General features: G+C 34.7%; 1 protein-coding gene and 5 non-coding genes across 6 annotated transcripts; 5 read left to right on the top strand and 1 right to left on the bottom strand.

Annotated features, from left to right (window-relative positions):
* The first annotated feature begins 1166 nt into the window (after positions 1 to 1166).
* TRNAG-GCC lies at positions 1167 to 1237 on the top strand. Its single transcript has one exon. It is a non-coding gene; the product is annotated as a tRNA-Gly (tRNA).
* Positions 1238 to 1246: 9 nt separating this feature from the next.
* Positions 1247 to 1332, top strand: LOC112527083. The gene has a single exon (XR_003070704.1). It is a non-coding gene; the product is annotated as a small nucleolar RNA snoR114 (small nucleolar RNA).
* A 4725-nt stretch (positions 1333 to 6057) lies between these two features.
* LOC112527088 lies at positions 6058 to 6143 on the top strand. Its single transcript, XR_003070710.1, has one exon. It is a non-coding gene; the product is annotated as a small nucleolar RNA snoR114 (small nucleolar RNA).
* A 3271-nt stretch (positions 6144 to 9414) lies between these two features.
* LOC112527085 lies at positions 9415 to 9500 on the top strand. The gene has a single exon (XR_003070707.1). It is a non-coding gene; the product is annotated as a small nucleolar RNA snoR114 (small nucleolar RNA).
* A 3930-nt stretch (positions 9501 to 13430) lies between these two features.
* TRNAG-GCC lies at positions 13431 to 13501 on the top strand. The gene has a single exon. It is a non-coding gene; the product is annotated as a tRNA-Gly (tRNA).
* A 1329-nt stretch (positions 13502 to 14830) lies between these two features.
* Positions 14831 to 26068, bottom strand: LOC112526697 (E3 ubiquitin-protein ligase At1g63170-like). The gene is made up of 5 exons (XM_025137085.1): positions 25269 to 26068; positions 21238 to 21357; positions 21019 to 21151; positions 18063 to 18227; positions 14831 to 15295 (listed from the first exon to the last, which is right to left on the bottom strand). Exons 1-5 carry the CDS (start codon positions 25868 to 25870, stop codon positions 15119 to 15121), a joined length of 1197 nt encoding a protein of 398 aa, XP_024992853.1. The 5' UTR covers positions 25871 to 26068; the 3' UTR covers positions 14831 to 15118.

Here is a 26068-nt window from a genome sequence, read left to right as displayed (position 1 = left end):
ATATATATATATATATATATATATATATATATATATATATATATATATATATATAAATATTATCGACTCATGATTAAGACAAAGTTGTAAAATTACTTTTTTCAGTTCTATTTTGAATATTTAATCAAATATTATTTTTATAATACTGATATATATGATTTTTCTTCTTTTAATATGAATTTAAATATTTAATTATCAGTAATAGAAAACATATATGTATATTAAGATGCAATATTTGAATCGTTAAGAGATGAATCTTGTTTAGCAAAACAAAAAGTTTGTCTGTTAATGGTTCTAAAACTTTCTGACTGATTTTGTATCATGGGTTTTCTTTAACTATTCAATGCCTTAATTTTATTATAAATAATTATCAAACAATTATATTTTATTTTTGCAATATATCATGAGAGTCTCTTAATCATTCATATATATATATATATATATATATATATATATATAGAGGTGGGTTATTATACAACCCCTTACATTTGTACAACCAATACAACTTAATCTCAATCGTCCATTTAATTTGATGAATATGTAATTTCATAAAAATTTTGATTGTTTCCAAATATAAAGTATTGATCATAATTAATTAATCTTATTCATTTTTCATAAATATTTAAATCATAATAAATGAACTCTAATTATTTCAATAAATATTTCAAATTATTGTTTTCGTGACATCATTCTTTTATACTTGAAACTTCACAGCAAAAACACTGTGAATATTGTGAAGGTAACTTTCACAATGTTTTTTTTTGAAGTATATAATATTTATATACGACAAGTAGAACAAATAAACTCACACATCATATTCACCTTTGGTGAGGTTTGAACCCCTAACCTTATAGGAGGCCAAAAATTCACATACCGCTAGCTCAAAGGCCATTTGCTTCACAATGTTTTTGCGATGAAGGTTTGATCTTTTTTTTTTACCTTCACAACGTTTTGCTGTGAAATTTCAAATATAAAAAAAATATTCTCATGGGTTTCATGAAAACAGGCTGGTATAACATGAAACCAACCCGTTATATGTTAGCGTTATTGATAATATGTATTTAATGGTTTAAGTAAGTTGTACGGCTTGATTGTATATGTATTTATTATTGGAGTTTTATACGTGTATTAGTTATATAATATTAATTGCAATAATTAAACAAAAGGCACCAGTGGTCTAGTGGTAGAATAGTACCCTGCCACGGTACAGACCCGGGTTCGATTCCCGGCTGGTGCAACCCACTTTGAGCCGTGATGACACGCCTACCTGATGGTTGGGTCCATCAATTCAGCTTGACTTTCAAGATTGACAACACAGGCCCTTCTGAGCTCACATTTTTACATTTCTGTCCCCTGTGTTTTATAATTTTACCCGCCATACTTCCCTTTTCTTTTCTGTTTTATAATTATGCTAAAACTCTATGTAAACATAGAGAAATAACTGCGTCCGGTTTTTGTTATTATTAGAAAGTAAGCACTTGACATTAATAAAAGGCATTTAGTCTAGCGGTATGTAAGTTTTTGATCTCCTAAAAGGTCAAAGGTTCAAAACTCCATCATAGGTGAGGTAGGTATGTGAATTTATTTGTTTAATTTGTCCTATATAAATATTATATATATACTTGACAAAAACTTTTAAAAACCATTTTTTATGCATGAAGTACTGTTTATTGATGCATATTGCTTAAATTGAAGATTACAAGTAAATTGTGCGTAAGTACAACTTGTTAAAAATTTATGTTTGAATTCGTGTAACTAATTGCAGATAAACATAATCAGATAAAAGATAAATATCTCATTTTAAATATAAAAAATCTAAAATATAATTAGAATAATTATTGACTTCCAACAAAATACTTGATTATTATATTTATAAAAAGTTATATTATTAAACTGAAATTAAAAAATGAATTAAAGAAATACAAAAAAATGAGAAATTTTAAATAGTTAGTTTGTATTAATATCAACATTTTTTGTTTCAGTTTTTATGATATATTCATATTTATATTTTATTCAAAAAATAAAACATTATCGCTTTATCAAAACCATATAAAACCGTATTATAATATCGACTGAGACAAAAAAAAAAAATGAAACATTAAAATCGAGATATATCTCGCTGCATTGTGCAAGTACTCTTTTAGTATATATATTTATAGAGGAGGTTTACTTTGCAAACCACGTTATTTGTACAAACCGTACAAATCTCATTCAACCAATCATAATTTTTCATTTTGTTAATTTTTTTGTAATTATGAGAGGTTAATTAATCATTTTTATCGTAGAAGGTGTTAATCATGGATATTATCATCTTTATTATTTTAATTTTAAGAAAATATATGAAACAATTTCATTAAGTATTATATGAAACAATTTCATAACCATATATGAAACAACTTCATCAAAAAAAGTATTATATGAAACAATTTCACAAGATTAAACAATTTCAATAAAAATTTCATAAGATTAAACAATGAAATCGACGGATGAAAATGATTTACATGGTTTATACAAATTAAATGGTTTGTATTTGATCGCAGCTCTCTGTGTATATATACACACTCTTTTATATGCTAACATTTGCCCACCATATTTCCCTTCTATTTCATTTCCTTTTGTAATCCTTTTTTTTTTTTTTTTGACATAAAAGAACTTTTATTAATGCTCATTGAAATCATAAAAGGAGTTCAAGCAATCAAATACCCAATTAAAGGGTTGTTTACCCAAAGGCTTATCAGTATTAGTCAATACTTTCAGTTATTTTATCGAGGGAAAATTTTTAATCTATCAAAATGGTATTTTATGCAACAATTTACCGTAAGCACTTATCGGGTAAGAGTCGCCATCCTTACTTACCGGGTAAGACTCTCAGTATTTGTCATGTCCATCCGATGGATCAATAAGGTAAGTGACCTCACCTGGTAAGCCTTTACCGGGTAAGTGATTGATAAACGACCCCTAAGAAAGGCCACACCAATGGTAGTTGATGCATAGAATTGTGACTGCCTTGTTAATGTACAGGCAACTCCTTTCTCTCTTTTAGTACAATACTGAACCTTGAATTATGGTTGACCTTGTAATAGCTAAAGAGATCGTTGCATGTTGCCATGTTTGCTCTAAATTCAGTATTTCCTCTCATTTACTGTGTGAGATCCCAAATTGATCAGGGATAGAAATCAATGTTGCTTTATAAGGGACTAGATACCTCTTGTATCATCTGCGTTTTAAAACTATAAGTTCAAATGTGGATAAAACGACAATATCTTGTATTGTTGGTCGAATGAATTACCTGAGAGTCTCATTCATAGATAACTGATATCCATTATTTGAATCTATGAAATGACTTCCACGAGGACCAGAGCTTCACATTCCTTTACCTTAGGGCATCCATAAAATTACTGTTTAGCAGTTGCTGAATGATTTTGTGAAGAATGATTAAGTGGTCAGAATGATTAAGAGGCTATCGTAATATAGTGTAAAATGAAATATAATTGTTTGATAATTATACAATGAAATTAGGGTGCTGAATGGTTAAGGGAGACACATAATACAAAATCATTCAGAGGGTTTTAGAACTATTAAGAGACAAACTTTTTTTGTCAAAACAAGATTCAACTTTTAATAATTTAGAGACTGCCCCTTAATAAAACTATTAAGAGGTAAACAAACAACTAGGTGTGTTAATGATACGAGACAACTCGCAAGCTATTCGAGATCGACTCGATCCAAACTCGACTCGAATAGACTCGGCTCAAACTTGAACTTGACTCGACATATTAACGAGTTGACTCGAACTACCGAATACCCGACTTGAAAAACTCGTGAGATACTCGATTTTTTATATATAGTTAGTTTTAAAAATATAACCACTTTTATATATAACATGTATAATATGATGTAATAAAATTGTCTTATGTTTTTATATATTTGAATAATATTGTGCATTTTTTATTATAAAAACTATATCAATAATTTTTCTTATTAAAATCATAATTAAAAAAGACAAAAAAAACTATAGAAGTGTTGGTGAAGTTGCCCCACATTGGAAAAGAGATAATAAAAAAAGGATTGAGAGTTGTTAAAAAAAAAGAGGGATGTGAATGGAGTTTGTAACTTTGTTTTTTTTATGATTAAGTTTGTGCACCCTTTAGTTCTTTAAAATTTAAAAGAACACTTTAAGGGTGCGTTTGGTTTGCGGGAATGTTTCTGAGGGATTTGGATTCCTGGAGGGATTTGGATTCCATGGGATTTGGATTGGATTGGATTTAAAATCCATTCCTGTGTTTGGTTTGCAGGATTTGGATTTGATTACAGGAAATTAGGGCAGAACCCTTGTGCATTTTCTATTCAAGCAGACCAGAATCGAGCATTTCTAATGCTATAGAAAAGGGGTTAATCGATTACCTGCTGAGTGATGGGAGACGCCGGCAAACAGGAAGGAAGCAGCACCGGCGAGGAAAACAGCACCGGCGAGGAGGCAAACCTAGGGCACAGCTTCACAAGGGACGCGACGGGAAGGAAGACAGCACCGGCGAGGAAGACAGCACCGGTGAGGAGGCAAACCTAGGGCACAGCTTCGCAAGGGACGCGACGGGTGAAGGAAGCGGGAGGCGTGGGTGAAGCAATCGATGGGAGGGAAGCGATGGGTGAAGGAAGCGGGAGGCGTATGGGAGGGAAGCGATGGGTGAAGCAATCGATGGGAGAAGATGGAGACAGCACGATGATGGAGAAGATGAAATCCCACGGGGATGGGATTTTGAAATCCCATGTATTTTCAAAGGATTTTGAAATCCATGGTTCATGGGATTTTAAATGAATCAATGGATTTGAAATCCTACCATTCCTACAAACCAAACACAGGATTGGAATGGATTTCAAATCCAAATCCCCCCAAATCCATTCCAATCCCGCAAACCAAACGCACCCTAAGTTTTATAATTTATAAGAGAAGACCTTAAAATTTTATAAATTTCGACGAGTGAGCATGATTAGAGTTCGAGTTCGAGTTCGAGCTTGATCCGAGTAGGAGTTCGAGCTTCAAACGAGTTCGAGCTCGAGTTTAAAAATTGCAATTGAGTTTAGCTTTTAACTACTCGTGAGTTTTTGAGTCAAGTTCGAGCTCGACTCGCATCATTTACACCCCTACAAACAACCCATATGTTTTATAAATTAGGTTGGTCGTATAATATATATATATATATATATATATATATATATATATATATGCGCAATGCAGTGCGAGTGAATCACAATTTTGAAACATTAGTTTAGTATTAAATCATGAGTTTGTGTGGTTATTTTACAAATCAACTAATATATAAAGTTGAAGGTTAATATGGTGTACTAGCAAGATCGATTGGAAAAATAATTGCACACATGTTGAGTTTCTAAACCCATATAAAGTTGAAGGGTTGGGGTAGGGTACATGCAGGATCTGAAACCCTTTTTAATATTGTTGCTTCAAATTTCAGTTTACTTCAAGAGAAAGAAGAACTTTGAATTTGAATTTGGGTTCTAAATAGGAAACAAACAAAGTGTCAATCAACTTTGGAAGACCAAACATATCTTTTTCATGTAAATATGACTTACTTAAATATGAAACTTTGACCAAACAAATGGTATGTGTAACAACTCGTCCCACATGGATAGAAAGTGAGAATTGTTAGCTTCTTATAAGTCCCAAGTAGTGGGCTACTAATAACTTCCATCATGGTTTTAAGTTGGATTCGAAGTTATTGGGCTAGTTTGTTGCTTTGGGCTTTGGGATGTTACAGTATGTTTTAAGCATTTGTACATTATGTATAATAGTTTGTACTTAATAGATTTTTGAATCTCTTACATAAATTGATAGTACCTTATGCTTTAAGTCTTTTGGTCTAAATGTTTATTAATGTAATATAGATAAAAAGGGAAAAAATGAAAAAAATGATTTAAAATATTAATATATAAAATTAAATTAATTGAAATATATAAAATAAAAAGTATCAGTGTTCTAGTGGTAGAATACTATCCGACAAGGTACAACCCGGGTACGATTCCCGGCTGGTGCGACTCATTGAGCTGTGATGACACGCCTAGCTGATGGTGGGTCCATCAGATTAGCTTGATTTTCAAGATTATACAAAACTGGCCCTTCTGAGCTCAACTTTTTACATTTCTGCCCCCTCTTTTCTATTCTGTTTTATAATTTTGCCCACCATAATTTCCTTTTCTTCGTTTCCTTGTTTTTTTTCTTTTCTTTTCTGTTTTATAGTTTTGCTAAAACTTGATGTAAACAGAAGAGAAAAATATAGAAAGATGAGAGAGAAATAACTGCAACCGTTGTTTGTATTATTACAAAGCTTATATAGTGATAAGGTCTCAGAACATCCAACTATCTTGTCGATTGTGGACACTACCAGAAGGCTTTTGGTCTAGTTGTATGTGAGTCATTGGCCTCCTAAGAGGTCAAAGGTTCAAACCTCACCATAAATAAAATGAGTGTATGAATTTATTTGTTTTATTTGTCATATATATATATATATATATAGACTTGGGATCATGTGAGACCAGCCTGTTTTCGTGAGACCCGTGAGACCAGCATTTTACACTTGAAACTTCATAGCAAAATGCTGTGAAGGTAACTTTTTAAAACCTTCACAGTGYTTTTGCTGTGAAGGTTCGACTTTTTAAAACCTTCACAGTGTTTTTGCTGTGAAGTTTACGTGTAAAAATGTGGTCTCACGGGTCTCACGAAAACAGGTTGGTCTCACGTGAACCCAACCCTATATATATATATATATATATATATATATATGTTGGTTATTATACAACCTTTGACATTTGTGCAACCAATACAACTCAATCTCAATCGTCCATTTCATTTGATTAATATGTGATTTCATAGAAGTTTTGATTGTTTCCTAATAAAAAATATTGATCATAATTAATGAACCATATTCATCTTCTATAAATATTCAAATCATAATAAATGAACTCTCATAATTTCCGTAAATATCTCAATTTATTGGGTTACATTGGTTGTACAAATACGACGGGTTGTATTTGAAACAAACTATATATATATATATATACACACACTTATATGCTAACATTTGCCAACCATGTTTCCCTTTTTTCATTTCATTTCCTTTTTTTTTACATAAAAGGGCTTTTATTGATGCTCAATGGAATTATAAAAGGAGTTCAAACAATCAAATACCCAATTAAAGGGTTGTTTACCCAAAGGCTTATCAGTAATAATTAATACTCTCACTTATTTTATCAGGGTTAAGTGAGATTTTTAATCAATCAAAACGACATTGTATGCAACAATTTACCCGTAAGCACTTATCGGGTAAGAGTTGTCAGTCTTACTTATCGGGTAAGAGTTGTCAGCCTTACTTATCGGGTAAGACTCTCGGTACTTGTCATGTTCATCTGATACATCAATAAGGTAAGTGATCTCACTTGGTAAGCCTTTATCAGGTAAGTGATTGATAAACGACCGTTAAGAGATCCCACACCAATGGTAGTTGAGGCATAGAATTGTGACCGCCTTGTTAACGTATGGGTAACTCCTTTCTCTCTTTTAGTACAATATTGAACCTTGAATGATGGTTGAACTTGTAATAGCTAAAGACATTGTTGCATGTTGCCATGTTTGCTCTGAATTCAATATTTCCTCTCGTTTACTATGTGAGATCCCACATTGGTTAGGGATGGTAAACGATGTTGCCTTTATAAGGGACTAGATACCTCCTATATCATCCCCAACTGTGAGTTCAAGTGTGGATAAAACCAAAATATTTTGTACTGTTGGTCGAGGGAATTACCTGAGAGTCTCATTCAAAGATATCTGATATCTATTCTTTGAACCTATGAAATGGCTTCCACGAGGACCAGAGTTTCACATTCCTTTACCTTAGGGCATCCATGAGTCTGGAGTATTCTGTATGCAGTTGAGGATGGAGACGTATACATACGTAGGGGTGAATCTATGACTTCATTATGAGGGTTTATTAGTTGATGGCTGATTGTTGGTTGTTAGAGTTAGGAATATTAATTTGAATGATATTCCTTGGGATCCATTTGAAACAGTTTTGTGTACCAAGTATCACTCTAATCAAAGAGATCAATAAGACGAATACATCTTATTAGATGAGATTGTCAACCACATGGATAAGATTTAAACTCTGACCTCCATCACCAAAAATTTTGGATCCGCCACTATATATATATAGAGGAGTGATCATATGAAAATCGCTTTCATTTGTGTAAACCGTGCAAACCACCTTCATCTGTCGATTTCATTGTTTAATATTATGAAATTTTTTCATGAAATTGTTTAATCTTGTGAAATTGTTTCATATAATACTTTTTTTGATGAAGTTGTTTCATATATGGTTGTGAAATTGTTTCATATAATACTTAATGAAAYTGTTTYATGTATTTCTCTAACATTAATGAAAYTGTTTCATGTATTTCTCTAAAATTAAAATAATGAAGATGATAATATCTATGATTAACACCTTCCACAATAAAAATGATCGATCAACCTCTCATAATTACAAAAAAAATGAACAAAATGAAAAATTATGATTGGTTGAATGTGGTTTGCACGGTTTGTACAAATTGAGTGGTTTGCATTTGATCGTTCCCCTATATATATATATATATATATATATATATATATATATGTTGACTGATTTCTGGCAAGTTAGACACGAAAATTCTCTCTAGTTTCTCCATATTTCTCTCTCAATTTTCCATCATCAAACATTGAGAAGTAAATAAGTGATTCTAGCCCTTCATACGGTCAAGATTGGATTTGACTGGTTAAGAATTGTGATTTTGCAAAAACATAAAGAGGAAAGTTATGTAACTATTACAAATAGGCGGTAAATGGGTTCATATATGAACTATATATTCATATGTGAACCCGTGTAATTAACATATGAACTATATATTCATATGTGAACTCGTGTAATTCACATATAAACTATTTTAATCAATTCATATATGAACTCGTATGATTTACATATGAACTAATTAAGTATACAAGTTTTGTATAGTGATTTTATAGAAAAATTTGGAATATTTGTTATGTATACAAGTTTTGTGTAGTGATTTTGTAGAAAAATTTGGTAGCTATTTTGTATTGTAGCTTTTCTAAATAATGGGATCAATTATGTAAATTATATTTACTTGATATATGGAAATATATGTTTATATACAAATATGATCTTGGGGTGTTGCAATTTTAATAGTTCCATTAAGAAGCAACATCTGAATTGTCAAAAGGTAAATCTTGTTTCGTGAAAAAAAATATGTCTATTAATGGTTCTAAAACCATCTAAATGATTTTGTTCATGGGCATCCTTTAACCATTCAATGGGGACCCGGGTTCAATACCCGGCAGGTGCCAACCCATTTGAGCCATGATGACACGCCTAGCTGATGGTTGGGTCCATCAATTCAGCTTGATTCTCAAGATTGACAACACAGGCCCTTCTGAGCTCAACTTTTTACATTTCTGCCCCCTCTTCTTTTTTTTTTTCAAATTTTATATTTCATATAACCCTTAATAGTTGATATGATTGGAGATTGTTTGTAGCTATTTTGTTACATTTTAGGGACCGTTTACCCAAATGCTTACCCGGTAAATATTTATCGATATAAGTCAACACTATAATTTATTTTGATGTGTAAGATTTTGGTGCATCAAAACATCGAATGTACCAATTTACTGGGTAAGCGCTTACTTGAGTAAGAGTCATCATCTTCCCTTACCAGGTAAGATTATTCATCTTCTCATCGTTCTTATCCAATAAGATTCTTGACCCTTGTCATGTTCATCTGATAAGTAAATTTATCCGGTAAGCACTTATCAAGTAAGCATTTAATAAGTTTACCTCAAACTTTCTTTTCATTTGTTTACGGGGTTGTTAAACGTATCCCCTCCTACTCATTTACGTCTCTCACAAACATAATCCTTTCTAGTTTTAAAATTACACTTTATATCCTTATATTTTCTTATTTAACTAATTTTAGTACCTTTACTTTTTTATTTTTCATTTTACATATTTATCATATTAACATACATAATCGTATATTAACTAAAATATGTTTCTTTTAACAAGTTACGTAATTATAATTGTCTTGTCAATATCTTCAAAATATGTTCAATATTGAATATTTTTACATTCAATCATATTATTATATATCATAGATACCATGAAAATATTTTTAACACTTAGGTGACGTTTGTTTTTTAAGAGATGATAAAATCTGGAGTCTGATTTCACTTCTGATTTATAAGAGGTGGTCATGGAGTCTGAAATTTGGATCAGTAAGATTGTTTGTTTTTACATTTGAAGTTTGAAATCTGAATCGGTCAAACTAGTGCAAAAATATAAAAGATAAATAGTTTTTTTTACAAAAGTGTAAAAGATAAATAGTTTTTTTCTAACAAATCTTTTCCAACCCCCAAAATTGAAACATTTGATAGAGGGCCAAATGGGATTAAAAGATATTAAGGGATACGTTTACCACTTAAATTTTCAGAGGACATTTAAAGCTTTTAAGCTCTTATTTTAAAAATAAAACAAACGTTCTTAATACCCAAACATCTAAACAAATCAGACTTCATAGGTAATTTTGAAAAAACAAACAGACCCTAAACATTTTACTTATACTTATTTATTTATTTTAGGCTTAAATGCATGAAATAGCAATCTACTTTCATAATTTTTTTTATTATATCTTATACTTTTTCATTTTTCATTCTACATTTTTATCTTATTAATATACATAATCATATATTAATTAAAATACGTTTTTTTTTATAAATTAAACCATTATAACCATCTCGTGATATCTTCAAAATGAGTTCAATATTGAATATTTTTTGATCTAATCTTTATTAAATATCATAAATACTCTGCAATTATTTTTAGTACTTACATTTTGTATGTTTATATTATGAAAATATTAGAAAAAATGTATACTGATGATGATTTTAAATAACTGTTACACATAATATGAATGAAAACAAAGTTATCAGTTGTAGCATCTTAACTGATTAATATTTTTTAAATTATCAGTACGTTTTTAAAACTGTTATATTTGATTATCTACTCATCAAATCTTCAAAAGGTATGGTTGCATTGAATACTTAGTCCCAAATTAACCTCGATAAGCAAATCAATCCTAACCAAATTACTAAAAACTGAAGATTCGGCTTTTTTTACCTTCATAACTTTAAGAAAGTTAGCCCCAAATCTAAATAAAAATTGCCGTAAAGAGTAAATGGTTGTTTGGCAATTGCTGAATGGCTCGTTGCAGAATGATTAATTGGTCAGAATGATTAAGAGGCTCTCATGATATAGTGCAAAATGAAATATAATTGTTTGGTAATTGTGTACAATGAAATTAGGGCTCTTAATGGTTAAGTGAGATCCATGATACAAAATCATTCAGAGGGTTTTAAAACCATTAAGAGTCTGACTTTTTTTTTTTTGCCAAACAAGATTCACATGTTAACAATTCAGAAGTTGTCTCTTAATGAAACTATTAAGAGGTAAACAAACAACCTCTTAACGTCAAATTTAATGCAACACTATTCATTTACACCAAATTTTATACTGATTAAAGAAGATAAAAAAAATACACATAATCTTACATTTTAGGGGTTGATTGTTTATTTTTTAATAATTCCATTAAGAGTCAAATTCTGTATCATTAAGATGTGAATCTTGTTTGACAAAAAATTTTTTTGTCTTTTAATGATTCTAAAACCCTCTGAATGATTTTGTATCCTCAGCCTCCCTTAACCATTAATAGCCCTAATTTCATTGTAAACAATTACCAAACAATTATATTTCATTTTGCACTATATCATAAGAAACCTCTTAATCATTTTGACTACTTAAGGGGCTGTTTGGCAGTTGCTGAATGGTTTGGTGCAGAATGGCTAAGTGGTCAGAATGGTTAAGAGGGTCAGAATGGTTAAGTGTTGAATGAAATAATGTTGTTTGGTAACTGTTTTCTGAATAAAAGCAAATTATCATTTTAATCCTCTTTGTTTTTTTAGTGATCATCCAGTTTCATTATGGTTTACCTAACGACTAAAAATTGAAGAAAGAAAACCTAATGGAAGAAAACCTAATCGAAGCTGTGCTACTGTTAAGGGACTGGCGACCAAAATCGAAGCTATGGAAGGTCGCCGGCGATGGAAGCTGTGGAGTCTCACAGGCTATCACCGATCGAGCGACAACCGAAGACGGGGACGGAGATGGTGGAGGTTACCCCGGAGACGGAAGCTGTAGAAGCTGTAGAAGCTGTGGAGTCTCACAATCGAAGATACCATTGACCATCACCGATCGAGCGACAACCGGCGAGAGTCTCACAGGCGAGAGTCTCACAGGCTATTTTTCGGTCATCGGCGAGAGTCACAGGCTATTTTCCGGTCACTACCGGAGACGGGGAGGGAGATGGTGGAGGTTGCCGGAGACGGGGACGGAGATGGTGGAGGCTACCGGAGACGGGGACGGAGATGGTGGAGGCTACCGGCTACCGGAGACGGAGCGACGTGCGTGAAGAGAGGGTTGGGAAGAAGGGGTGGGAAGGGTAATCTTGGAAAAATAGAAGTCTGAATGGTTGAGTGAACCATTGGATGCAAAATGGTTAAGAGGGTTATGTAACCATTAAGAGGCTTGATTTTTTTTGCCAAACACTTCTTACCTCTTACCGATTAAGAGGTTGGCTCTTAATATCACCATTAAGAGCCAAACAAACAGCCCCTTAATTATTATACACAAAACCATTCAGCAATACTAATACCTGTTTGAAAAAGATTTACTGTTTAGGCCTATATCGTGAATGTATATGTTTATATAATGGTAGTTAAAACATAGAAGGTCATTTCATAAAGTTGAGTTATAACCGCTGCATCAAATTGGAATTGGATTGATTTTTAAATAACAGTTTAAATCAACCCCAAATGATATCATCCAATACTCCTTCAAGTTATCATTAATAACATTGGGTTTTTATACTCTTATGTTTATAAATTTGGTTCGTCGTCTCATTTATATATATATATATATATATATATATATATATATATACACACACGGTTGGGTACATGTGAAACAATGCTATTTTTGTGAGACACGATTTTTACACTTGAAACTTCACAACAAAATCTTGTGAAGGTAAAAAAAAAGTCGAATATTCACAGTAAAAACACTGTGAAAGTTACTTTCACACTGTTCTGCTTTGAAGTTTCAAGTGTAAAAAAAATAGTCTCATGAAAACAGGCTGATCTCACGTGATGCCAGATTTATACATGTTTTATATATATATATATATATTATTTAAAAAAAGTAAGTAAAATGATTTAAAATATTTGATGATAAAATATATTAATTGACAGTAATAAACAAGAAGCACCAGTGGTCTAGTGGTAGAATAGTACCCTGCCACGGTACAGACCCAGGTTCGATTCCCGGCTGGTGCAACCCACTTGAGCCGTGATGACACGCCTTGCTGATGGTTGGGTCCATCAGGTCAGCTTAACTTTCGAGATTGACAACACAGGCCCTTCTGAGCTCAACCTTTTACATTTCTGCCCCCTTTTTTCTTTCTCTCTTTCAATTGACCCCATCTTTTCCTACTCAGCTGATAGAGATGCTCTTTTCATTATTCAAATGTTACAACAACAAAATTACGAGTACGGTTTAGTGTTTTTTGCTCCCTTTTCAACAAGATCAAGCCGATGGTTTACAACGAAACTACAATTACATTAAAGAACCTATTTATGGGTTCAAAAATCATAGGATCAACGGTTGTTAATTCGTATTCTTTATCACTGAATACGATACATTTATTCATTGTATAAATAACAATTACAGGAAAAAATGAGTATGTTGGATCATACATCTAGATATATATCGGGATAGATAGATTGAGGCTGAAAAAAGACATACAACCATGACAAGAACATAGTTCCGCAAAACATATGACTCGTAAACCTTCGCATGGACGTTCCCCGAATGGGTACTGGTACATGTGACAGAGAGATGCGATTTAGATAACAGAAAATCCAATATCATAAAATAATTATACAAAAAAAAGAGAAATAATTACTACTTTATGTTTTTTATTAACCTGGATATCCAACCCGCTTTGTGAGCCGACTAATCTCAGAGCAACCACCTGTTTTGCAGGTAGCACAGAGTCACCGCATTTGAACCTCTGTGGCCACAAGGGAATACTTTATGTTTTTTTTCGAACAGTAGAATAGCAAAGGTGGGTAGGGCTGTAAACGAACACAAACAAGCTGTTTAATTTAACCGAACAAATGAAGGAACACAAACAATAGACGAACTTGCAGAATGGTTCGTTGAATGTTTAGTTCGTTTACATCCCTAAAGGTGGGCATGGTGGACAAATGACTAGTTAAGGGTTAGGTTCGGTTACACTTTGACCAGCTAAAAAACCACAATAACCGATTAGTTTCCATCAGTTAGGCTTTCTATAAGGACCGTTTAATAGGTTAGAACCAAATTACACAAAAAAGTGACACGCCCCAATTGGTCAATGATACTAGAATTTTAAAAACATAAACAAGCCGGTTAAAGTGGACCGAGTCTTGAGGACCAGTTATAAGTTTATAACTGGTCCTTATCAATTACACGGTTTGGGCTAGAAAAACAGTTAAAAAAAGAAAAATGATGTACTTTCTTCTTTAAAACCCCGTAGTTTCTTCAAGCCATGACACTATAGATATACAAGTTCCAGTGCATAGAGTACAACCAATAATGCATGATACACATACACTATGGTAAGCTACAACACCGAACCCTACAACTTACATTGCATAGAGTACAACCAATAATGCACGCCGCGGTTAGAGACCGTATTCCTACACAAAATATGTAACTTTACATCTCCAAATAAATATGGCAAAAAGAAAGAGAGGTTGGTACCCTCTTCAGTCCTCGATCCCAAATCCCGATAAGTCGAAAACTTTAAGAACACGAGTCTTGTATCGAATTTACATTAAAAATCACATACCAAAAGATGGGTTGGGATCAAGAATCGTGAAGGAAATGATATCTGTGGGTTTGGTTGGTTATACTTCATCGCTCCCACTTTGGTTACCGTTTTTGAGTATGTTGAACTTGCAGAGCGGGCAGGTGGCGTTGATGTATAGCCATTTATCGATGCACGGGGTGTGAAAATGGTGACAGCACGGGAGCTCACGGAGTTCGGTTCCGTCATCGTACGTGCAAAGGCAAATGCAGCATTCCTGTCAATATGCATCAAGATTCATCAATGCTACCAACGGGTGAGATCAAATCCAACAGATTCTCCAAAATTTCTCTAAAATGGAGGAAAAAAATTAAAGATCTCAATAAAAAGATTACGTTCAACTCCAAACATTGATTATATAATTAAAACATTTAATAAAATATTATCTCTCCTAAAACATTTAAGTTCAAAATTTCTTATTGGTGGGAATATTATAGAAAAATCTCTCTCATGGTAATCATTTTTGGGAAGTTCTCCAAATTTGGAGAATTTCACACACACACACACTCTCTCTCTCTCTCCTACTTTCTCTCTGGAATCTATTGGAGATGCTCTAATTAGCCCTGCGGTATCTGGGTTACTGGTAGGAGATCAAGGGTTCAAGTCACCACATGTGACAAGTGTGTGTGAGTTTTACAGTATATACTATTTATATACTTTAAAAAAAGATTCATCATTGATGCACCCCTACTATTGACCAAGGTAGGGTGTTTGTGAACTTGGAAGTATGGGCACTTCTACAACTTGTCAAATCCTTGCATTGGGAGATTTAGGGCTGTTTGTTAGCGGCTTAATGGGACTCGCATCTTATTGTCAACTATATATGACAATTTGGTAATGCTTTAATGATATAGAAAGTGACTTATTTAGTAAGCTTCTAGGGGGGAAGCTTTATGCAAAAAGCCAAGTTTTATCAAACCTGTCTCTTCCAATTAAAAAACACGCTCCTTCCATCTATAAAAAACCTCTCCCAAACAAAAACCTTCTCAATCTATATCACAGAAATTAATACACACATACAACTTTATCTATACTGGACTTAATGGAAAACCAACTAAACAACCCCTTAGGGGTGTGACATTGAGCATATCCTGGATTTCCTTTTTTTAAAGGTGGTTGTTCGAGCCAGCTTGGGTGCACCTCGACTAATCCTATAGAGCCTTAAGGAGACTCAAACGAGCCACCTATGGTAAGGAGCCTCAAGGCATAGTCTTAATTTGCCTGTTGAACTGGCCTTCAAAGTGTGTAACCCAAATTGTTGACCCATTAGTTTGCAAACACTTTTTCACTAATTCGGGGTCTTCACGAAAACAATTGTTTTACCCTTTGGGTTAGAGGTAGAGGTAGAGTCTGCATATATCCTACCTCCCTAACCCTACATCCGAGTGGGACTTGGGTGCGTTTGGTTTGGTTTGTTTATTAGAAAAATAGAGTGAAGTTCACAACCTGCAAAATTTGAAATTGAAAATTACAAATCCTAAAATAGACTTGCATGTTATGCCAACAAAAGAAAACGCGGAAAGCAAGGCAACATAATGAATTTCTTTTGCTCGATTGCTTAGACTCCGGATGCACAAGGCACGGGCCTTCAAAAGTCCAGGCCAGGCTTTGGGTGTGAAAATGAGCCCGATTAGGCTTTTCTAGGACTTATGCAGGTTTTTCCAGTCCAGACTTTAACCGGGACTTGAAAAAAATACTTGGTCTAGGTCCGTGCTCGAGCTTACCAGGCCCAAATGTTTTCGGGGTTGGACTTTTTGCGCAGCAATCCCAGACTAAAAACAAGATAATACTCTTACTTGAGCAACAGTTTATTTTGAATATTTAATTAATGAATAATGAGAATTTCCTTCTTTTATTGGTTAGATCTTAAACTTGCACAAAGGACATGATATTGGAACACATGAAGCCAAGTTTTGGTCTATGTGATAAGAGAACAATCACCAATTATAGAATTTAAAATTAAAGCTAAAAATGTATACGTAGAACTTCTATCTTGTGGTTTTTTTGGTAACTGTGGGTATCTGGGCCAGCTTACGTGCACCGACTAAACCCCCAGGCGACCACGAATACGAATTGCCTGCAGTCATCACAGGTGAACCTCCATGGCCACAAGGGTTTTGGCAGCATCCGGATTTGAACCCGGGGAAGATGAGATTTTCCACTACATCCCTGAGCCTTAAACAGCGTGCCACAACCCAAATGGTTCATGGTCTTGTGGTTGCAAGATAAGAAGGAGGCAAATCAATGAAATGATTTCGTTTTACTTGGTAGTTTAGACTAATATGAATACACCAAGTGAAAATTATGTAGGATAAGACTTATAAGCATGGGTTTATTTTATACACCTGCCAACCCAAGAATATACAACATCTTTTTCCTCCTAAAAGCCATAGAATTATCTTAGGGTGCATACTCCTATGGGACTGGATAGAACAAGATGGGTGAGAATGAGGTAGGCAGGTGAAAGATTTGTACTCGGTTAGGGTTTTAATTCGACATGGGTAGTTTAGTTATTTACCAATAATCTTGGTGGGACAGAAAATATATATATTTTTGTTCTGCTCAATAATCTTGTCCTGTTCCAGTCTAATGCTGCACCGAACGCAGGAAACAAGTTTTTGTTTTGTTGTTTTGTCTTACTCTTATCCCGTCCTATCCTACATATCAAACGCACCCTTACAAATGAAAAATACCCAAGTTTCGGCCAAATATTCTTTCTGGATATGTTTCAACAGAAGTTCACCTTTTTTATCCCATTTAACCCATATTAGAATATACTGATCGCATTTATTTTGATTCACAAAATCTCCCTAGCTTGCAGTTATCTACGGGCATTTTAGATATTTGACTGCTAGTCTAATACTTCGGTTAAACATTGCACATTTATTTTGAAACGAGGAAGGCAGTTTAATAAGAAATGAACCAGTGAAATGTTTATAAAGATAACTGATGAACGGTACTGATTGTAAGATCGAGAAACTTACAGCATCCTCCTCAGATAAAGCACGTTCAACTGGCGAATCGGTATCACATTCTACCATTATTCCACCATAACCTTTTTGGATCTCGCCATTTTCTTTCTCGAAATCATCTATTCTCTTAAATTTGTATTTAGGCAATCGTTCAATATCATCCTTGGTTGCACCCTCCTGTTTCAATTTTTTTACGCAGAAACAAACATCAAACATCACACGAGTACTAGTAAGAGAGATGTTACATCTATAATATGATGACCATTTCAGAAAGTAAAATTTAACTTCAACATGCAACAACTTCCCATACAAATATCAAGAAGAAAAGTAGGCAATTAAGCGATATATGTTTCATACTTAAATACAAACACATATACATACAGGGTTGGGTTCCGGTGACTCGGTGAGAAGAAGAATTAAGGTGAGAAGCATAAGGGATCTCCACCCTTGAATGCACATTAGGATGAGATGCACCGAGATGAAATGCACCAAATCAATCCCCATATTAAGTGCGATTCATGGGTGAGTTTGAGATTAAAGGTGATCAAGGGACCAGATCCCTTCTCGCGCTTTTCACCTTAACTCTCCTTCTCACACGATCTTTCGCCTATATATACATTGGATATATAATTAATACCCATTCTTTTGATATTGCCTGAAGAAATCGCATCCTCTAGACTGCTTAAAACTAAAAAAAATTCAATTTTAAGATCTTACAAATGGAGTTGGAATTGCAATTTTGATTTGGCATTGGGCATGGCTTCTTCTTGCTGTTGTTACTGTCATTTTCATTATTAGACAACTATTTATTTCACTGGAAGTCCTTGAAATCCATCGTTTCCCACAACCTACAACTCCTGAAATTATTACCCACCTCCTGCGAGAATATGTGGAAGCCTCAAATTTAAGGAGAGAAGGGGGGCCTCCAACATATAGAGGAGAAATGGTCTGAGTCTAGCGATGTGAGACTCCAACACGCCTCGTCCTATAGAGGCTAGCCAGATACAAATAGTCCGGAGAGGGGGCTAGACGAGTACAGATTGTCCCAGAGTGTCGAGTCCCTAGAGTGGTAGACTGATACCATGTGAGAATATGTAGAAGCCCCAAATTTATTCTCCAAAAGAGCCTTTGATGATAGAAGAGAGGCTCCAACATATATAGAGAAGAAATGGTCCAAGTCTACTCCAACACGCCCCTTCCTTCAAATGCTAGATGGACACGAATTATGGCAGAGTGGCAAGAGGGGGCTACCACTACACGAGTACAGATTGCCCCAGAGTGTCGAGTCTCTAGAGTGGTAGAACTTGGTTTTTATACCATGTGAGAATATGTGGAAGCCCCAAATTTACTCTCCAAGAGAGCCCTCGAGGAGAGAAGGGAGGCTCCAACATACATAGAGAAGAAATGGTCCAAGTCTAACCAATATGAGACTCCAACACCTCCCTTTACTTTTGTCCGAAATTTTGCACTAAAGAAACCATTATCACTCAAACCATATCGCATAACAAGGGAGAACTATCTAATTGGAGGAAAGAGTTGGGATGTGTCCTATCACATTCAAGAAGAAATAATAGCAGTTAGTTATATCGACACTTCATGTCTAGAATCGTAAAGTAATCCACATCGTTACTACAACGGGGACCTTAAAAAAGACTAATTGAAGGGAAATGGATATTCCTTGCAATTTACTGTAACACAGAGACAGAAACAATATGATTCATCTTTCTAAAGAAGTCCACCAATCATGATTACGTTCCTACGTGAACATACTGGGCGCAATGATCAAGTAATCTGATAACTATACACTTCAACTGACACTACAGTCTACATTTGAGCTTATTGAACTAAAAGAACAAAGTTATTTACTAAACCTGCTAGAATTATAGCGTTTCTTCTATGTTATCTTAAAACTGTAAATTTCAAGTTCCACTGTTCGTTATCTATGATAATTTTACAATTGATTGCTCATCATATTTAAAAATATGAAGTACTTAAAGTAGTACTTCAAATCAAAATTGGGTATTATATATGTTACTTCTCAAATCTGGTAATATATTCTTATTTCTTTCTAAATGAGATTACAAAAAATATGTACATAAATAACATCAAGCCTAAAAGAAGAAATACCAACATTACTACAAGTAAAGGTAACCAAACTTTACAATACTTAACAATATGATAATTTATATGCACACAAAATTGACACTTCAAATGGTAGTTTACCACATTTCAGAACAGCCCTGATGCAACTACGTGTACTAGACAAAGTAAGTGGTTGTGTCTTCTGCTATGGTTTGTGCTTTATCCGACTTAACTATATACCAAGCCTCCTTGAAGATTGTCATAAGCTCAGAAATGAGAGAACAAAAAGAGCCTGCCAAATTTCAAAACGTAATTTCAACACTTAAAGAGTATATCCAAGGCAAGAAGGGAGAAAGGGGGGATAAAGAACCTCCATGTTCAAATTTCCTTTCATCTTATAGGATCCATGTTTCCAAATAATCCATTTCTGCATGTTTTAAGGACTAAGAGATCTCTTTTCTCTAATCTTCTCCTAAGCTAGTTTAACAAAGAGAGTAAGAGGGCAACCCCTGGGCCACCAAATGGCTATGTAAAGGTCAGAAAGGGAAGTTTTTTAGTGCATCCCTTCCCTTTATTTTGGAAACATACGGTTTCACAATCGAGTTTACCAACAAAATTGTGTAAAGGAGCGATCCTAAAGCACCAAAGACTAATCGCACAAGGATCATGGAAGGAAGTTTTGTAGAGAGTTTTCCCCTTGATTTTGCAGAGAGGTTGTTTCTACCTCTCGATCACAAAGTAGAAGCCTTGCTAGTCGAACCAACAAAATTGAGTACCAGAGAAATTCATTTGTCGGCTACAACAGACACGCATGCCAAGAAGTATCATAATGCTGCTTAGATGGCCATCAACGGGACCAAAAACTATTGTGTAAGAAATTAATTACCTGATCAGCCACCGCATACAAGATTGCAATAATACAAGGTAGACAGCAGCAAACAGCAATACCAACAACACATGCCACAGCAACGCAGATAACGACAAAAAACACATCAAATGCCAAGAATGTAATACAGAGCCTGGAAAAGAAGTCATGCATAAATTATCCAGATGAAAATTGCACACTATTTTCATATTAAATCTTCCTAGGGGAAGAAAGACAAACCAGTATAGTTGAGGTGCATTCATAGTAAGATGTTGACCACCAGAAGACACCCAATAGAATCCAACAATCCACCAAATAAATGAAAACATCGTATTAGCAGACTCCAGATGCTTAGCAACACTGAAACAGATAAATGCAACACAATTGATATACAAGCATGACATAAATAGCCAGAGAAGATTTCTATTAAATTAATTCACTTTACCCTTTTGCCCAATTTAGGACAATAATAAGCCCTTATCTAAATTATTCCAAGAAAAGATTAAAAGAAAATAAAACTTGGGCCGAAAAGACAGCGTATTTGCAAAAACAGCAAATAAATAATGCAGCAATATGAGGCTGAGGAAACAGACAATACAGTAGTATAACAACATACTAATTAGATGTGCAAATAAAAAACAACATGCCTATAAAAGACTGAAGAGGTACTAGTCATGTCCCATACTAGCCACAAAAGTGAAACTTTAAGAAATCTTAAGAAACCTAGAAGAAGAAAAATGAAATGATGTAGCATACAGCTGCTGCTGTTGAACAACACTGAGCTTAATTTTGTAAGAGATGATAAGCAAAGTCCAACACTAAGGCTGCGAAGTGAGACAACTCACTAGGAATCTTGTGGGATCTAATGGTGAAAGATCAGCAAGAAGGTCGATGCAGAAATAAGGTTAACATCAAGAAGTTTATGATGCACAAATGATGAACATGACTACAGAATATGTTGAATTCACAGAAACAAGCATAAGAGAGAAACATTTATCCCTACTTGATGAGGAATGCAAGAGTAGAGCTAATAGTAGGTTGATTTTTCTTTAGCTTTAATCCAGTTATTCTTATGATTATTATCTTAAACAATATTCCACTATTGTTAGTATAGCTTTTAGGATTATTTCCTAATTATTATTAGAATAATCGTTATATTTATCATTGTTATTTATCCTCATTATCTTTATCGTTAGTCTTATTATATGTAGAGATGTAATCCTCATGATTGATTACAAGATGGTTGAATAAAAATGCTAAAAGCTTCTTTGATTATGTAATACAATCTCTTTCGGTAAGATGCCTTTAGTGATCTCAGATGTGATACTCAAGTGATCATAGTGTTTCTTCTTAAAATCTGTCCTGCATCACTATTGAATATGAGAACATACTTAAAAAATCCTATTCTTGGCAATAGTTGGCTAGTAAATGCCATAGAAATCAAAAACATTCTAGGCTTCTAGCCAACAAGAAAAGTCATTACATCTTTATTGAGAGTAATGCAATTAAGCATGGCCTATGCAATTGCCCATTCCCTGTATCCTTCCTTGCATGCTATGTCCCAAGCATTGATAAAAGAGAAGTACAACTCAACCTTAGAAAGCTAGTGTCAGAACTTGCAGTTTTTTAACATAAAAAACCAAAATATTATCCAGGCTTCATGAAAGTGAATGACCTGCATCCGCACATCCATAAAAATGTGTTAAGGGCAAGGCTTAACCCCCTTGGTGATGCATAAAAACCCAATACAGTGAATACATATAGCTAGATCGACAAACTCAGAACTAAGCAAGTCCTGGACTTCATTTCCTCAAGTATGTGTCACATGTACACCAGGTTGAGGTGAAATGACAATAGAATTGACAAAATAATGAAGAAGTGGATGAGCAATAGAGTTGGTACAAGATAGTAGGATAGGTCTCGTAGTTGGGATGTAGGGTCCTCACAAGAAAAGATATGCAACTAGGCAACTAGCTACTTGCCTACGTAGAAGAAAACAAAATATTATGTGTTCATGAAAATATATAGGCAAATGAGTATGTAACAGAATCAAGACTCAGCTTTTCTGTCATCATACCTGAAAAACTTGAGAATTGGAAAATGTTAGGTAAAACCACATGTAAAGAGCCTAACAAATAAATGGCAATATATGGTAGGCCTTCAATCAGAAGTTTTTATATTGTGTTGTACTAAACAAGGTACACAAAGTATAACCGTGACGGTGTTAGCAGGAACTTGAAGATATGGTAAGCATGTTACTAACAGAGCAACTAAGAGAGACACTTTTCATTGATTACGATGAGCATTGCAAGTAGGACAGAACTAGTGACAACAAGCTACAAGTGTTACATGTGACAGAAGTTTCTGCTAAAGCTAAGGTAAGTCCAATAGGACAGATGAAACGTATCATAACTCATAATCTTCGTTTAAAAATGTGCGCATAATGCGCTCTGATGCGTGATGCGTGATGCGCTCTGATGCGCTGGAGGAAACACATCAGATGGGCTGATGTGTTGCGATTCCATGATGCGCTAGCATCACCTACGCATCACACGATGCGTGCATCACCTATGCATCAGCGCATCCTGTATGTTTAATGTTTGGGCTCCCTTTTTCAGTTTTTAGTTGGGCTTTTTAGTTGGGCTTTTTAGTTGTGTTCTTCATGGTAGTAGTTTGTGTGTTCTGTTATTCCAATTCACGAACTTTTTAAGATTCTAATCCACTTTGAACTACTTTATGTTATAAATGAAGTATTTTGATAGGTAAGTATTTTTAAGGTAGAAATTGATATGTAGAATTAATTTATAAATATTTTTTGAATACCGGGCACATCACATGCGTGATGCGAGCGCATCAGCATCACGCATCGGCTTCCGGGACCCTTACCTCCTCGGACCGCATCGTGCTTTTTAAAACCAAGCTCATAATTGATGGGATATTGAACCACCAAATAACATGATGACAAGATGAAAATAAAAGAAATGTAATTAACAATTATGTTGTGGACTAAAAATGAGGAATACCGTTAGGAACAATGATATTAGTTAGAAGGTTGGTTTCACAGCATTGAGAAGCTACACGATCTATAAGACAAGTTGAGGAAAAAACACTTGAGATTGTTTGCACATCTCCAATGATGACCCTGAATCCATCAGTAAAACTTTTGAGACTTCAACATGAGGCCTGAGGGGGGTGTAAGAAAAGGAAGGGGTAGGGTAATATTGTTATAAGAGGCCAGTACTGAAGAACAATTGAACAAGTAGAATATACCAAAGAAGCTAACCTTATATAGAAGTGTATGGAAGGATGTTATTGATGGTATTAAGCCCAACAGCAGGCACGTGTTGGTCTCATACATAACATATCTTAACTATTTTACGACTAAAAAGTTCATTCCTTTTTTTAATTTTGTTATAATATCTGCCATGCGTCATTCCAACAGAAATATAAAGCTTTGGGGACTATAAATACATGTTATAGAACCAGCTGAGACTTCCCTCTACATATAGAGAGACGAAGGATCGTGTGAGAATAGCAGTTAAGCTGAGGAGCGTAAGAAGGGATTTGGACCCTTGATCACTTTTAATCTCACCCCCACCCAATGAATTGCGCTTCTCACGTGAATTGATCTTGGGTGCATCTCATTACTGTTGATCATCAATTAGCATTGATCCAAGGGTGGAGATCCCTTCTTACCCTTCTCACCATAACTTTCTGTCTAACCGGAACCCAACCCTATATATATATATACATCCTCTGACTTTTAATTACTTGCTAGAATTCTTTGCCAAACTTCCTTCTGTTTCATCATGCTAAGATTGAGATGCTTGCATAAAACCTATAATTTGACTAGTTAATGCAACAAGTAAGACAGACGTATTGGTAATTCTTAATCCAGCCACTCAACCAAAACCAATTCTGGGTATTATAATAAAAGCAATTCGATCTTATACAATACGCCATATTAAGCAAACCCCCTGATTCAACTCGTCGAAATCCATCATCATCAAAATCCCATCTACCTTATCTAGTAACAACCCACAGATGTACTTCAGGCTCACAGTGGAAATCACATTGATCAGCCATTGAGGTAACCCACTGCATATTAATGGTAAATCACCATACTTCCTACTTCTACATCACTATACTGCATACATGCAACATATGAGTGTAGATACGACTGAATTTTCAAATTCCACAACTCAGGGAAGGTTAACTTCTCTAGTCTTTACTTTCTTATCATCATAGCAACATTTGGTTGGAGATTGTACCTGGTATCATCGTCATTAGACGACCGATCCGGTGAAAATGCTGCATTCTCCCTTTCCTCACTCCCTGAACTCGAAGAGTTGGAATTGGGATTTCCATTATTAACTTCCGACCTCAAATTGCCACCATACTCCGACGAGCGTTGCTGGTACCTGTGTTTGTACTCAACACACACACAAACCATATGAAGCAAACACTGACAAGCATATCCAACAATCCAAAGCCTCAAAGGCCTCTGTGGATCCTCCTTTCGGCTCATAATCAGTACAGATATCGAAACAACAATAAACGCGAGGTTCCAAATCAAGTCCAGAATCACAATCGGGCGTGAGTAAGCCCAATCGGTCTGGCGTTCTTCGATTTGCTCAGCGGCCGATTCCCTCACCCGCATCGACGGCTCACGGAGCATCCGTCTGCTACTGGCGCGACGAAGGAACCTCGCAGCGCCACGAAGGGAGGGAGTACCCCTGACAAATTGACGACTACGGAAGATCGCATCGGAAGTGGTGCTGGTGTTGAGCAACGGCGTGGAATCGATGTTGTTGTTGGTGGTGGTGTCTTCAGAGGAAGAGGAAGGAGATTGAGATGGCATCGTCGTCGCCATGATTATGTTTGATTGCGATGAAATCAAGAGAAAGTTTGTCGATCAAATCGATTGTAGGAAAAACTAGAGTTGTAGTATTAGAAAGCTATGGATGACGACAGTTATTGAAAGGGACGGCCATGGATTCCGGTGGTGGTGTTTGGTGAGATGGGGGTAGGGAACGGTGGTTGATTGGTGGATACTTGGAGGACACCTTAA

The sequence above is a fragment of the Cynara cardunculus genome (genome assembly GCF_001531365.2).
Source record: "Cynara cardunculus var. scolymus isolate 2C chromosome LG 14, CcrdV1, whole genome shotgun sequence".
In the NCBI taxonomy this organism is placed as follows: domain Eukaryota; kingdom Viridiplantae; phylum Streptophyta; class Magnoliopsida; order Asterales; family Asteraceae; genus Cynara; species Cynara cardunculus.
Note: the sequence above shows the minus strand (reverse complement) of the source record. Positions and strands in the feature narration are given on the sequence as shown.

Excerpts from the sequence above, each read along its gene's own strand:
- LOC112526697 (XM_025137085.1), bottom strand. The coding sequence starts at position 25,870 with ATGGCGACGACGATGCCATCTCAATCTCCTTCCTCTTCCTCTGAAGAC. Across the intron at positions 18,228-21,018 it reads TGTATGCGGTGGCTGATCAG|GAGGGTGCAACCAAGGATGA; the intron begins GTAATTAATTTC and ends AAATTGAAACAG. Across the intron at positions 15,296-18,062 it reads CTTTATCTGAGGAGGATGCT|GAATGCTGCATTTGCCTTTG; the intron begins GTAAGTTTCTCG and ends GCATATTGACAG.